At 39.5% G+C, this 14,541-nt stretch overlaps 1 protein-coding gene across 6 annotated transcripts in view; it reads left to right on the top strand.

Moving 5' to 3' along the window:
- The first annotated feature begins 4,929 nt into the window (after nucleotides 1–4,929).
- Nucleotides 4,930–14,541, top strand: part of ATOSA (atos homolog A) — an 88,834-nt gene continuing 79,222 nt past the window's right edge. Inside the window, exons 1-2 of one of the 6 annotated variants that reach the window (XM_033107331.1) lie at nucleotides 4,930–5,065; nucleotides 6,369–6,483. In XM_033107331.1, the coding sequence (XP_032963222.1) occupies nucleotides 6,468–6,483 (16 nt within the window). In that variant the 5' untranslated portion in view covers nucleotides 4,930–5,065; nucleotides 6,369–6,467. The other 5 variants (XM_033107327.1, XM_033107326.1, XM_033107332.1 and 2 more) reach the window with 5 other exon arrangements.

A 14,541-nucleotide genomic window follows, 5' to 3' on the forward strand; every position in this document is an offset into this window, starting at 1 on the left:
AAAGAAAATGAAAAGTTCTCTCTGTTTCAGTAGTTCCGTTTCAAGTGCTCAACAGCCAGATGTGGTCAGTGGCTACTGTATTAGCTGGAGCAGTTCTGCAGAATAGTGATGGCTTCAGGTCTTCAATAATCATTTGAGTCTTTGCCAGGATAGTGCCACTCAACACAAAAAATGCAAAGGAACTTGAGACCACAGGTCATCTCTGCCCTTAAGGAGATGAAATGAATATGTGGTTTTAAGATCATTAATAAAATATGTGTTCTGAGAAAAAACAGATGTGTGTGTATGTGTGAGTGTAGGCTCTAGAAAGCATTGTGGGGTAAGACTTGGGGTTCCTAAAAGTCCAGAAGGGTTTCGAGAGGAATTGGGGAGGGATATTATGTGGAGGAAATGACAAAGGCTCAGTAGCAGGAAGGTGCAGGTTTTGGGTGGAAAATCAAACTAAATGGGACCAATGTCAGGTAGTGGTTAAGAATCTATACTCCACAGTAATGCTCTTTAGGTATGAATCCTGGCTCTGCCACTTCCTAATTGCTTGACTTTTTCACTTCCCTTTTCCTGTTTCTTTGATTATAAAATAGGGATAACAATACTTCATAGGGATGTTGTCAAGATTACACGAATACCTATGAAGCGCTCGGTATAATGCTTACTAAAGTGCTCAAGAAATGTGAGCTGCTATGATCAACTAAGTGTGACTATTTGCTCTTTGGAGTTTACATAAAATAAACCAGAGCCATTCTGTTTAGAACTTGTATCTCAAAGCATTGAGCCTAAGTTTATATAAACCAATTTACACTCTAAATGTGCAACCATTCTCCATGTTTCTGAGCCTAGTGTCCCCATTTGAAAATCTTGGAATAATTTAACCTACTTCATAATGTTGTAATGGAAATTAAAATGAGTCCATTTAGGAAGCAGTCTCCTTCCACTTATTAACTGTAGCCTTGGGAAAGTTATTCATCTCTCTGAGCCTCAGTTTCCTAATCCACAAGATGAGAGGGTGATATGATCAAATATATAATATACGTGAAGTGCCAAGCACAATTACTGTCACAAAAGTGAGCAATTATTATTAAGTTTTGAAAAGATCTTAAGTCTTGACAGTTCAGAGAACTTCAGTAGCTCAGCAAACGTTCAGATTAAAGGTTTCCATGGTTTGAAGTTTACAGGCTTTTGTATTTCTTAGTACTACAGTCGCTTCTGCAGGCAGGAACCAGAATCATTTTTCACTTCCTTATACCTGTGGTTACAGAAGGTAGACAAACAGGAGAGGACAAACCAGCCAACCAATTTAAGGGAAGGTGGAGGGTTGTTCACATGAAGCAATACCTTAGCAATGACTCCCCAATCTTTCCCCCTTAGAAAAAAATTCACCTGCAATAAATTTAAAGTGAATCACTGGAAACGATTTAGCTATGGAAAGGATAGTTTGCCTTTCATCTCATTGCTTCAAGAACAAAAGTACACAGGTTGATTTATTTTTCTACTTACTATGCAAGACTAGATTTATTTATACATTTTAATTAGTTGTACTATTCTTTATTTCCACAATAGTTTATGATGAAACAGATCTACCAACCACCATGTTTAAAATAGCCTATTTTCACTTGATGATTTTCAACCACTTATTCATGATCATTTCCTTAACTGTAGGTCATGAGGTTGTTCCTTTGTGACACTTGAGAGATTTTCTTCACATTTGCAACTGATGTACTGTAATTTTTACAGAATTAAAGATCTCCACAGTTTGGTGACCATTCAGAACCTGGAACTTTTAGAAAACTTGCAACATCAGCAACACAATTTATAGGCCAAGAAAAAATTATGGCAGTATTCTTTGTTAAAGTTCTATATTACTTTCCTAGGGCTACAGGAACAAAATGCAACAAACCTGAGTGGCTAAAAACAGAAATTGATGCCCTCACAGTTCTGAAGGCAAAAAAGAACAACATCAGGGTATCAGCAGGGCCATCCTCCCCCTGAAGTCTCTGCGGGGGGAATCCTCACTTGCTCTTACTGATTCTGGTGTCTCCCAGCAATCTTTTGTGTTCTTTGGCTTGCAGCAGCATCATTCCAGTCTCTGTTGCATTGTCACATGGCCATCTTCCCTGTATGTCCTCTGTCTTCAAATCTCTCTCACTTTATAAGGACAGTAGTAATTGGATTTTGGGTTCATCCCAACCCAGCATGACTTCATCTTAACTTTATTATATCTGCAAAGGCCCTATTTCCAAATCAGTTCACATTCACAGGTACAGGGGTTAGAACTTCAACGTATCATTTTGGGGGGACACAATTCAACCCACAACATGTTCCTATTATTATGAGAAAACACCAAAAGTGTACTGAAAATGTATCCTTCACTTACGAAGTTTGTGCCACCCAATGATTTCCCAACACTCTAGCTTGATCTCACTGCGGAGAAAATGCCCATCAGTATTAGAGGTCCAGTTTGTGGGCATGTACAAGAAAATTTTATCAGTATTGAGCTTCCACTCTGTGCCAGGTCATTTGCTTGGTGCTAGAGATACAAGAAGAAAAAGGCACCAGTCCCTACTTTAGTGGAGCTCATTCTCACAGCCTGGACTGCTTCCAAGGCCCTGGGTATGGTAATAGCCTTGTATTACATAAGTGAGCAAACCAGTTACCTTCATCAGTAAGAGAATTTATAGAGACCATTAAATATACAGTTTTGTGATACAATGCCCATTTCAACAAAGCCTATCAACATTGAGGGGATTACCTCTTTGCTGAAGATGAGTTCACTTTTTTGAATTTAATTACTCATAAGTCTTTGGACTACTAGGGGAAAACAAAATGGAGAACAAATCACATGGAAGAGGGGTACGGTCCTGCCAGCTGCTTTGACTTCCTTGCTTCACCCACCCTCACTCCTTTCCAAATATGAACCAGAGATGTTTGTTTGCTTGGGTGCCCCAAGGTACAAACATAGTTGTCACCAACATTGAGAATTGCCATTGTATGTAGGTTTTTATTTCCACACACTCTGGATATGTTGTATGCAATTACAGGATTGTTTTAGAATTAGAAAGGAAAGAGATTACTGTCAGAGTCCAAACACCTCACCTTTATAGGTGAAAGAAGGCTGAAGAGTGTGCCTTGACCAAGGCCTTGCAACTATAGTGGTACTAGAAGCTCCATGAGACTAGTGACCCTGTTTTAGGTGACTTTTGTATTCTCAGGGACTAGCATGCACCTAGCAGATAGTGAGTGCTCAGTAAATGTGTGTTGAGTGAATGAAACAATAACAGGAATAACTGAAAACACACCTCTTCTAAATACTTTTTCCACTGACATAATGATCTCCAATTTTTAAACAGACTTACAATTCTCAATGAAAAGCTTCCAGGTAGTCTAACAAATGTTCAGACAGCATCATTTATCCATGGGCTGTTAATTATTCAAAAGAGAATTCTTTAGTTTGTGCTCCAAATTATCCAATATTCGCAGCTTCTACTCTCAATATTTTTTCTGGTCTTTGTACCTCTTGCAAATTAAGCAGAGGAAGAGGAACTAAACTACAGATCCTGCTGCCTAGTTCACCCAGTAAGCCTTTTACAATAGCTGTTATCTGGTCCCAGCTGTTGTGCTAAATTTAGGATTTTGGATTATCTGGAACTGTTCTTTCTGTCTCCCATTACGAAGGTTAATTGAGAAGTGATTGTAAAACAAGTAAAATGTCAGTTCATAAAAGAAACTACATAATACAATATTCAATAATATCAAAGTCAAATCTTCCAAGAGTTAACATTTGTAGCCATTACATAGATTAAGGAATTGTTGCCATTTGTCAGAAGTTTTATCTTAATAACACCAGAACATTTCTTTGAAAATAAAATGATACCTTCCTGTATGTTTTGTCCTGTTTCGATTAGATACAATCTTAAGGCAGTTGAGAATGTAATTTTATAGTACATATCAACACACCTGGAAAATATTATTAATTTTTCATAATAGAAATTTCAGGTATTTGATGGCTGTGAGGTAAACAAAAAAATGCAATTTCCAATCTTGTACTTTACAAAATATTTTCTGATGTAAAAATAATACATATGGTAAAACCTTGGAAACCACAGAAGAATACAAAGACCAAAGTAAATAACCTTTAGATTTATCTTAATACCTTCCTGTTGTGATTCTTGTATGCAAAATTATTTCTAAAAAAAAGGCTTTTTCTAATGAAACCAAAGAGCATGGCAAATTTAGTACTTCTCCTTGCCTCTGTTTTGAGCTCACAACCCCATATGTACTTTGCCTATAAACTGAGTAGCTAATAGCTTTAGTGCTTGTTAGGATTGCTTTTTTAAATTACAGCAGATCCTTGTCATCTGTTTGTGTTTGAGGGATGACACAACATCACAACACAGAATGTAATGTCACATTGTTACAGCACAACAAGAAAATTACAGCTCCCCAACAATAACACGGTGTCAGAAGTGTCCTTCTGGCATGAGTCAGTGTTTTAGATGTTATAAAAGTTATTTTTAGCACAGCCAGTGCCTCAGGAGCTTGGGTTCCGAATCCTACTAAACTCCCTAGTGATTTGGGAAATCTAGGGTGAGGGGGCTTGTTCTTAAACGCCTCAAACCCTGACGCGCATGGCTACCCACTCTCCTGTTCCGACCACGTTACGTTAGACCCGGTTCCACTGTGCGCCGCAATCCACTTGAGGCTCGATAACAACTCTGCGCCAGCATCCCGTGTGGAGGAGGAGACTATAATTATCCTTCACGTCTGGGGCAGGCCCTCGGATGACATCTCCCCAGTTACCCTGTGCTCTAATAGCGCAGCTCGGATTCCTGGTCCCAGACGCGCCGCAGCCGGCTCAGAGCGCAGGCAAGGGCGCGCGCCCGAGCGCTCTGCGCCTCTCCGGCCTCCCGGCTCCCGGGGCCGCACGCAGCCCGCATGCCCCGCGCTCGGGCAGCCGACCCGCACCTGCACGGAAGCCCAGACCCCGCAGCTAGCGCCCCGGGGCGCGCCGGGCGTTGCCATAACAACCGGGCGCCCGCCGCAGAGGCCGCCAGGGAGGAAGTGACGAGCGGTGGGTTGGCTGTTGTTAGGACACGTGATCCGGGCAGTGTTTTGACAGGGCAAACAGCAGAGAAAGAACTGGGCAAGCGAGGGGGACCCCAGCTGAGGCGCCAGAGCTAGAGACAGCGGGCGGGCGAGGAGCTGGCAGAGGCACGGGGCAGGCGGGCCGGCCGGGGGCCGCAGGGCTTGGGTGCGAGGCGGGCGGGGCTAGGGCTGAGCGCTGGGAGCAGAGCGAGGCGGCAGCTGAGGCGGGGGTGGATGGCCACAGGGGCGCAGGGGAGCCGCGTCGGGCTGGTAGTCTCGGGCCCCGATGGTCCCTTAACGCAGCCTCGGGGGGCGCTGCGCGCCACGCTCCGTTCTTGCCCGCCCTGCGCCTCTCGGAGCCTCGGGTCTAAGGTGGGAGTGTGATGTGAGTCGCCGGGCGAGCGGCGGAGAGAAGTGCCAAGAGGAGGAGGGATCGGGACGGGAGAAGAGAGCGAGTTAGGCAGCAGACAGAGGTCGGCGGAGGGAGCCATGAAAACAACTCTCCGGCGGGGAAAGGGGCAGGCGCGGCGCTCCGTGCGACGGGGCTGAAGGAAGTCCCGGGCCGCACGGGACGGAAGGGGCCCGCAGCGGGCTGGCTGAGCGGCTCAGCCGGGAACCTTGGCCTGGGGCAGACCTCTGGCCTGGCCACGCAGATCTAGGGGTGGTAGGGGGCGACCCGGGACAGCCCCGTAGAGTTCGTTTGGGGCTGGGGGCTGGGGGCTGGGCGCAAGGAGATGACTCGCGTAGCTTTCTGATCCTCTTATTGTGTAAACTTGGCCGCGGTAGCTGCAAGAAGGCTAGCCAGAGGGTAATTACACAGGTGAGGCTCTGCGGGGCGAGGGGAGCGATTGGGAAGGCGCCAGGGGGTCTTAAAGAGTGTCCTGCGTCCAGGCACCAGGTCGGAGAATTTCTATACCTGCCACTGCGGAGGTGCCACTGTTCTCAGCGGCGTTTTTTACAAAGGGGTTAGTTAGCTTGTGTTGCTTGAATCTTTTTTTTTTCTTCCTTGCCTGTACCTCTAGGTTATAAATAGATCTTCCTTTTGGTTCTGAGACACTGTGTCAAAGAAGGACACTTTGGCCTGGAAACCACAGGGGCGGGGAAGAGGGGTGCTCGGTCCGGAGGAGATGGGGGAGGTGGTGCAAAAAGAGTTGCTTTTTTCAAACCTGCCGATGGTGCTGTCACCTCAGTTAGTGCCAGGAAGAGGCCTAACTTAACAGTAGTTTTCTTGCAAGGTCTGACTGAGTGTTAGAGCAGGACCTGATTAATTTTATTTTGGTCTCTTTTAGCATTTTGCAAACAGCAGTAGCCACAGAATCAGCGGCGAGCCTGTTGAAAGAACCCATACGTGTATTTCACAGCACCCTGGGTTGAAATTGGATGTGAAAATGAAGCCAGACCGAGGTAAATGATTTATTTAAGTATTTATTTATTTGTGTATTTACTTATTTATTTTATTATTTTTTTTCCCCGTTCCCCATTTTAGAAACGCTAACCTAATTTTGTGGCAGGATCAAATCTGTGTATTACGTAGCATTACTTGTTTCTGTTACAGATTCCATCTGGTAAGATAAAGAAGTGTACATGGAAGAGTTAGGATCTAGAGTGGAGGATACATTCTTCAAAACTGTTTGTGAAGTAGTAGTTTCAAGAAAGATTCTAGCGGAACTCAAAATGAAATTGTCAAGAACAGCATTTGTGTATTGCCACAATACTTGGTGTCATTTTAGACTTGCATTACTCATTTTTAGGGAAAGTCCATCTAACTTCAGTTTTAAAGAAGTTTATAAGCTTTTCCAACTTAAGAATTTGAACTTGATAAGTTGAGAAAATGTAAAGATTGTTTAAGTTGACAAATATTATTTCATTGTTAGTATTGCTTTCATTAGCTGATTTTTGCACTTTGGGCAAACTCTAAAACTTTGCAAAATACTCCAGGGCCTTATTCAGTGTATCAATATATTGACAGTTAGGGCTGTTGAAATCCCTAGTGATAAGTAAGTATGTTATTTCCTTTCCAAACCTGTATTTTCAAGACTTCTGAGAATAATGCATACACAGTGTTTTTAAAGGACTTTAAAGGAATTGAAAATTCATTTATAATCAGTTTTCTTTTGATTAATGGCATGGACCAAGATTAGAAGATTTTAATATAGTAGTAGTTAGGAGTAAAGTCTTCTCAGTCAAATGGAGATTTGATTCCAAGGAAGATAGCTGGAAGAAGATTATTATATTTGGTAGAGAGTTGGACTAGATGACAAAGTTCCTTCCAAATCTGAGACTTTAGGAGTGAAAATGTTAATTTATCCTCATATGAATTAGATGCTCATTGTTAAAAAGATATATATTAAACTGGTTATTTTTTTCCATATACTTTTTCCAAAGTGGATTAGAAAGACAGATTTTCTTTTCTTGTTAAACTATATCTTTGGTACTAATGTCTTTTAAAATTCACCAGAAAGAAGTGGATAAAGCCATACTGAAATTTAGTGGCTTAAATTAGTTTTAAGTGTTTGGCTATTTCTTAAAATCAGGTAATTTATGCATGAAGTATTTGCAAGTGTATTGCTACTAAGCAGGTTGGTTGTGTAGAATGCCAAGTTTAGACTTTTAGATTACATCAGTGACTTTGGAAAAGTGGCACCAAGGTCAGTAATTGCATCTCAGAATAAACAAGCAAATAAAATCAAAGTCGCTATTTGTTTTAGGTTTTTTTGTTGTTCCGCATCGTTATGGGCAGCACTTAGCTAGATGACAGCAATACTTCCCTTTTCTACATTGGTGTCTAAGAAACTGTTCTATGAGTGAATTTTCTGGATAACTGAAACTTTACCCTTTAAATCCCCAAAATATTTTCAATTGTAATCATGCTATATGGACAGACCTCTAAATAGTAATGCTTCTTTGCCCTTTAAAAAAAAGGATATTATAGAATCGATGTAGTTTAATCTTTATGTAACGATAACAAGACATTATTATAAATGTAAAGTTTGTACTCTTGTCGTAATATACAAATGCCCTGAAGAGATACTTAGATTTATAAGGTTTGGTTTTTTTGCCTCTAACTTAAACCACTTCAGCCGATTTGGTTGGTTTTATTTTGTATTTGACTTTTAACTTCCCATGCTGTCAACATTTTTGTTGCTAATATGCTTATTCTTGCCTTCTTTTAATTTTATCACTTCTAGTCTCTGGGCTAAAGAACTTGATAACCATGCTTAACACTAAGTTCTCTATAAAGTGAAAGTAAATAGGAGAACCTTTCAGATATTCATTCAGAATCTCAGTCAAGTGTATGAAATCTAGTGTAGAAACTTTGAGATATTTACTTAGTGAGATCCAGCTGTGCTTCAGAGTGTTTCTAAATAAGTACAATAGGAGCCTCTTACATACATGATTAAGTGTGATGGTTGGCTAGTTGAAAAAGTCAGTGTAAGTGGGAAATTATAAAAAATAACAGCCTTAATTATTTTGCCTGTCTTTTGATGTAGGATCAAGGCCATTTTGGGGGGTGAAATGGGGTCTGTTTTTCAGTTAGATATATTTTTTTTTTTTATAAACTACACCAGTAATGTATACCTTAGATTTCTAGTTTTGTTTAATGTGGAGTAGGACTTTGCAGAGCAATCTGAGCGTGGAATCTTCTACATTTAAAAAGTTTTTAAATTATTTGTTAATGTTTCACACAATTTTATAGGTGATAGTCTACAGGAATTTGTTTTGGTGGGAGAGGGAATGTAGGTTCATCAAAATTATGTTCATCAAAATATGCTCTTTCCAAAGCATTCAACATAGTTTTCACAGAAATAACTTTTTTTGCGCTCATTTCATTGGTTTATATAATATTCAAATAAATTAGTTATTATCTATTGGAATAAACAGGTTTCTAAACTAACACCAGATACTAGTAAAGCATACAACTTAACTAGTTGAAGTAAAAGTATGCAGGCAACTAAAAGTACAGTCAGTCCCCACTTAATGTCGTGTGGAAACTGCGACTTTAAGCAAAACAACATATAACGAAATCAATTCTCCCATAGGCTAATTGATATAAACAAGAGTTAAGTTCCTATGGCATATTTCTGGTCATAAAAACATCACCAAACTTCTAAATAAAGACCCCAAGTGCTTCTAATATTAAACATTGAAATGTGAGCTATACATGCATTTAAGAAAGATTAATAAAAACAAGGAATTAATTGTTTTTCAACCCACTTATTCCAGTTCAGGGTTGCAGGTGGCCGGAGCCTTTCCCAGCCGCTCAGGGCACAAAGTAGGGAAAACCACCCTGGACAGGATGCCCTTCCATCACTGGGTTCATCACACACTCACACTCACTCAGACTGGGACAATTTAGACATGCCGTTCACCTCACATGGGTATCTTTGGAATGTGGGAGGAAACTGGAGAAAACCCAGGAAGACATGAGGAGAACGTGCTAACTCCACACAGACATCCATCTGTGAATCAATCTTTTTCTCATCAACGTTATAACAAAACGACAGTTGAGGGCCTGCTATGCCCTATTAGCTGCTAGTGTCTGTTAGTTTGCTTTTATGGAAGGTACGGAAAGCACTGGTCAATCTTGCTAGTTGGTTAAGTGAATATCAGGAGAGTGTGTACTGTACTGTCAGATAACCAAGACGTTAACTCTATAGGGTGATGGCTCCATTTCACAATTGCCAATCGTATTGTAGCATTGCGTGAGGTAAACCTTTATTATTTTTAAAATTTTAAAGCAGTTACATAACATTACTTGGGCAGTGCTGCCAAAGATGACTTTTGATGTTATCATTAGCACATGCTGTGGAATCAGAACTGTCATTGTATCCTTGTTCCATTACTGGCTAGCTATGTCGTCCTCATGAAATTACTTAATCCCTGAGAGTCTCAGGTTCTTTGTCTGGCTAAAATGGGGATAATTCCAACTTTTCATGGTTGTTATAATGAAATATGACAGTGTTTGCCACAGAGTAGATATAAATTAAGTGATAACTTTGAACATGTTAAACAAGATGTTACAGAAGCTTATATGTTGGTTAATTACAAAATATGTTCAACAAAGGTAAGGAAATAATCAAATGTGCAATAACCTAACAGTATTTTGTTTTATTTTATATTCATAGTGTTCACCCTGCTAGGGCTCAAGCAGATTTAATCGGTTTTTAATATATAGTTATCTGAGAAAAATACAAAAACTACAAAAGGATGCTTGCCATTTATGTGTAATTTATGTCTTTATACTGTCATTTGTTATTACAATTACAGCTTAATTTCTCTATGTAAGGGGTGACATAGGTCAACTAAGCTTCCTGGGAATGGATTTTTAAATGATGTTAACGGCTGAGTAGAGCTGGGCAGCTGCGAAGGTTAAATAACCTTCCTTGTATTCAAGGATGTATGTAAAGTTTGGACCTGGCTCTAGATGTGTATTAACTGTCCAGTGTTTCAAGCGAAGTCTAAAGTATGATCTTCGTGTAGAAGTAATTAAAACATTATGTTATAAATGTGTGCTATTTCTAATTTTATTTACTTTTGAATGTGTGGTGTTTTCCCCCCTATGAAAACATATTTCAGAATAATGGAATATAACCTTATGTTTTGATCTCAAAAGTTCCCAAAATTTCAAAGTCTTAAGTTTATGGTGTACAACAGTCTGAGTAGAATCAAAATCATTTTAATTTAAAAGATAAATGTCAATTGCTGTGCTTTATGCTTTGGTTAGAAACAGTTTTTCATCCGGTATTTCTACGAATGTTATCTGAGTTTATTAACTTATGGAAGATTAAGGCCTATAAAATCTAGTAAATCACCGATAAATTAATAATTTAAACATACTGGGTTTCAATTCATATTTAAACACATTGTAGGCCATTTATGATTCTTAAGTAAAAACTATTAATGCAAAACTTGTTCCACAAGCAAAATACCAAACAATTTGATTTTTTGAGGTTAAAATTGAAAGGAGTGCTGCCTTAGTTCTTCCTCTTGGTAAAAATTGAATGTTTCTTTTCCCCCAAACTTCATACGTTGAAATCCTAACCCTCAAGGTGATGGTAGGAGGAGGTGGAGGCTTTGGGAGGTGATAAAGTCATGAGTGTGAAGCCCTCATGAATGGCATTAGTGCGCGCATAAAAAAGGCCCAAGAAAGCTCCCTCACTCCTTCCACCATCTATGAGGTTATAGTGAAAGGACAGCCATCTATGAGGAAGCCAGCTCTCACCAGACACTGAGTCTGCTGGCTCCTCGATCTTGAACTTTCCAGCCTCCAGAACTGTGAGAAATAAATTTCTGTTGTTCATAAGCCACCTAGTTTATGGTGCTTTGTTATAGCAGTCCAAAGGGACTAAGACACCCCCTTTCTGAGTATATTACTAATTTAGGCTTTAGCCTTAGTGTCCCAGTGGCTGATGAATTTACTTAGAGTTTAATGCTACCCTGTTAACCTCAAACAGTTTCTTCCTAGGCAACTGAAATAGGAGGACTAGAAAAGAATAGCAAGGGAATTAGCTGCATAGGTTAGTTGTTAAGAATAGTACATTGTTAGCCAATGTAAATCAAATAATATAAATGACAGGTGTTGGCAGAAAAGAAATGTTGACCAGATTAAATAGAGCACCTTTTGCTATATTCCCAGATGGAGGTGGCGGTGGTAGTATTAGTAATAACAGCTAATACCCGTACATACTTCGTGCTATGCACTGTTCCAAGTAGTTTGCATATATAACTCATTTAATCCTCACAGTTGCTCAAGAAAGTAGAGGCTGTTGTCATCTCCATTTTATAGATAAATGAAACTGAGTCATGGAGGGAAGTTTGATAACTTGCCCATTGGTACGCAGCTAGTAAGAGGGCTAGCCCAGATTTGATGTAAATTTGAGTACATGCTCTTAACTCTCTGACTAGTAGCAGTAAGTTTTGTTAAAATGTGGAAAAAAATATTGGGACCAAACTGGCTTAAAAGTAGGTTTGAGGGCAACTCAAAACCGATTTGGTAAGTATTACGACCTTGGGAAGCTCCTTACCTTCTCTGTGTCACAGCTTCTTCATCTTCACCATGGGGGAAATAGCAGTGCTTTAATAGGGTTAGTAATAGGGTTATGCTAAAGATTAAATAAGTTAATGTATGTAATACGTATGCTTAGAATAGTGGCTGGCACGTAGTAAACATTCAAATGTGAACTGCTATTGTTATTGGACATTTTCTAAATTAAATCAATCATTTAGGGAAAGCTGGGGAGGACAAAAAAAAGGGGCTAATTCAGCTGTACATGTTTTGTATACTCACGGTAATCTCAAGTCAAAAACTGGCCGGTCTTGGTCTCTCATCCATTTACACTTATGATCTTGACACATCAGTAGCTGTCAAATAATGCTAGCTTGATACAACTTCTGAGAATCAGATACTAAAGGGATTGACATAGAGGTTCCCTGTCTATGCTTCCGCCTGTCGTCCAGTATGAAGAAAATGATTCAGTGGATGGAACACTGTCGTTTCTTTGAAGGATGAGAACAAAGATTAATCGAAAGGCAGAATTGAGCAACAAATGTATATATAGGCAGAGTAAATTAAAAGTTGATTGCCTTTTCAAAAAGTGAGTGAAGAAACCCATGAGGCCTGAGCATTCTGCATTGTGAACAAATATAGATAAAAAATTAGTTGTTAAATGAAGAACATTTATATTTCTTCTTTTGCCCTTCTCAACTTTGTACCTAATTATGCTAATGTTTTCTCCCCGTGTGAGGCTAAGGATTTCAAAAATGGAGAGAATATTAAACTTAGAATAACTTAATACGGACTCTTTTATTGTCATGAAAGATCAAAATTGTTACCTGGAAACAGCATTTTTTTCTGAGTCGGTAAACTGAGGTCAGTTTGTTAGTCATTAATTCTGCCTTTGCTCAAGTGGGTGAAAAATCAGAATAGTTTCTTGATTATGTCAGACTTTCTTTATTAAACTGAAATAGGATGGACTGGGTAAAAATGCCAGTAGCTAGTAAAAATATTTGGATAGCAGTCCACATGTAATACCAAAGACACCTAGCAATAATATGAGCTGAGCTTTCTCTTATTTTCCTATCCATGTAAAAGATACTCATTCAGTAAAATTATAGGAAGGCCTTTGGCATCTCCTCCCCTTGGTCACCATGCCTAGGCCCACTGGCCACCTTTTAGGTTTTTGATTGTCATTCAGGGCCTTACATGCACTATTTCTTCTGAAAAGCCTTTCTGTCCAGTCATCACATTGGTAACTCCTTGACATTCTGCTGGTCTTGGCTTAAATGTCACTTTTCAGAGATGCTTTCTCTGACTACCCTATCTAAAGTGCTCAATTAATGTTAGCTATTATTATTTATTAAATGGTCTTTGTTGTTCTTTGTTTCAGCAGTCTTGTTTCCTTTATACCATTTACCACATCTTGTACTCCCCACCACCCCGCTTTGCTTATTGCCTGTCTCCAAAACTAGACTCTTAAGTTCCCGGAGGCCAGCATCTTTGTTCTTTATGCATGGTAGATGCATTGTAGGTGCAGAGGAGGTACTAAATATATATTTGTGGAAAGAATGAATGACTAGTATGTCTCAACGTTTGTGGATCAAATAGGAGTAGAAGCAGGTCATTAGCAATCATTGTTTTACTCATACCAAGTTTTACTCACACCAAGTTCTGCTAGTTAAGGGATTTGTTTGCATTATGGACTGTTAGGATATTATCACAACTTTATACACAATTAAAAAAAAGTAGACTTAAAATATACTTGCCTGTAATTTACTTATAGGAACGACATATTTTTAAACTGATTAACTCTCACTGAATTGAAATAAAACACTGTAAAATAACTAAGGAGTAGGCAAAAGCTATTTGGTATAGGTGGTCCCTGTTTATATACATCTGATTAACAGAGGATCCACACACACACATTTGTTGGAAGCTCTCTGCCCTCCATCCACCAGGCCGAATTTGCTCCTGTTGCTGTTTCTGAGCAAGAGAGATTAAATTGGTTGGAGAGCTTCAGGTTTACAAGCACAAGTAGGTAGGATAGGTTAACAGGAAAAAGACTCAAAGGATTTAAAGTTTAGATTTGTGATCCATGGTCACAGGTTTTATGACTTAAGTCCTAAACCTGTTTTCTTATCTGTGAAATGTCCCGGGCTCAAAGTGTTACTTCTGAACTTCAGGTCAGATGATGTGTCAGAGAACTTTGTAAGCTGGGAAGTGCTACGTACATGTATATATTAGGTCGACTAGTTTACCTTATGGGCAGGTAGTTTACACAGGTGAGCAGAGGGCCAGGTGCTCCCAAGCACCGCCAGCTGCGTCTTAGTCGGGGCTACTCTGTCTGAAAATACCCATTCACACAGTGCCTGATTTTTATTATTTTTAAAGTTCCTCTTTGTTGTCTTGACATTATACCAACTAGAAGTTCATTTTCACTAATACATGTATACTTAGTTATACAT

The sequence above is a fragment of the Rhinolophus ferrumequinum genome, chromosome 6 (genome assembly GCF_004115265.2).
Source record: "Rhinolophus ferrumequinum isolate MPI-CBG mRhiFer1 chromosome 6, mRhiFer1_v1.p, whole genome shotgun sequence".
In the NCBI taxonomy this organism is placed as follows: domain Eukaryota; kingdom Metazoa; phylum Chordata; class Mammalia; order Chiroptera; family Rhinolophidae; genus Rhinolophus; species Rhinolophus ferrumequinum.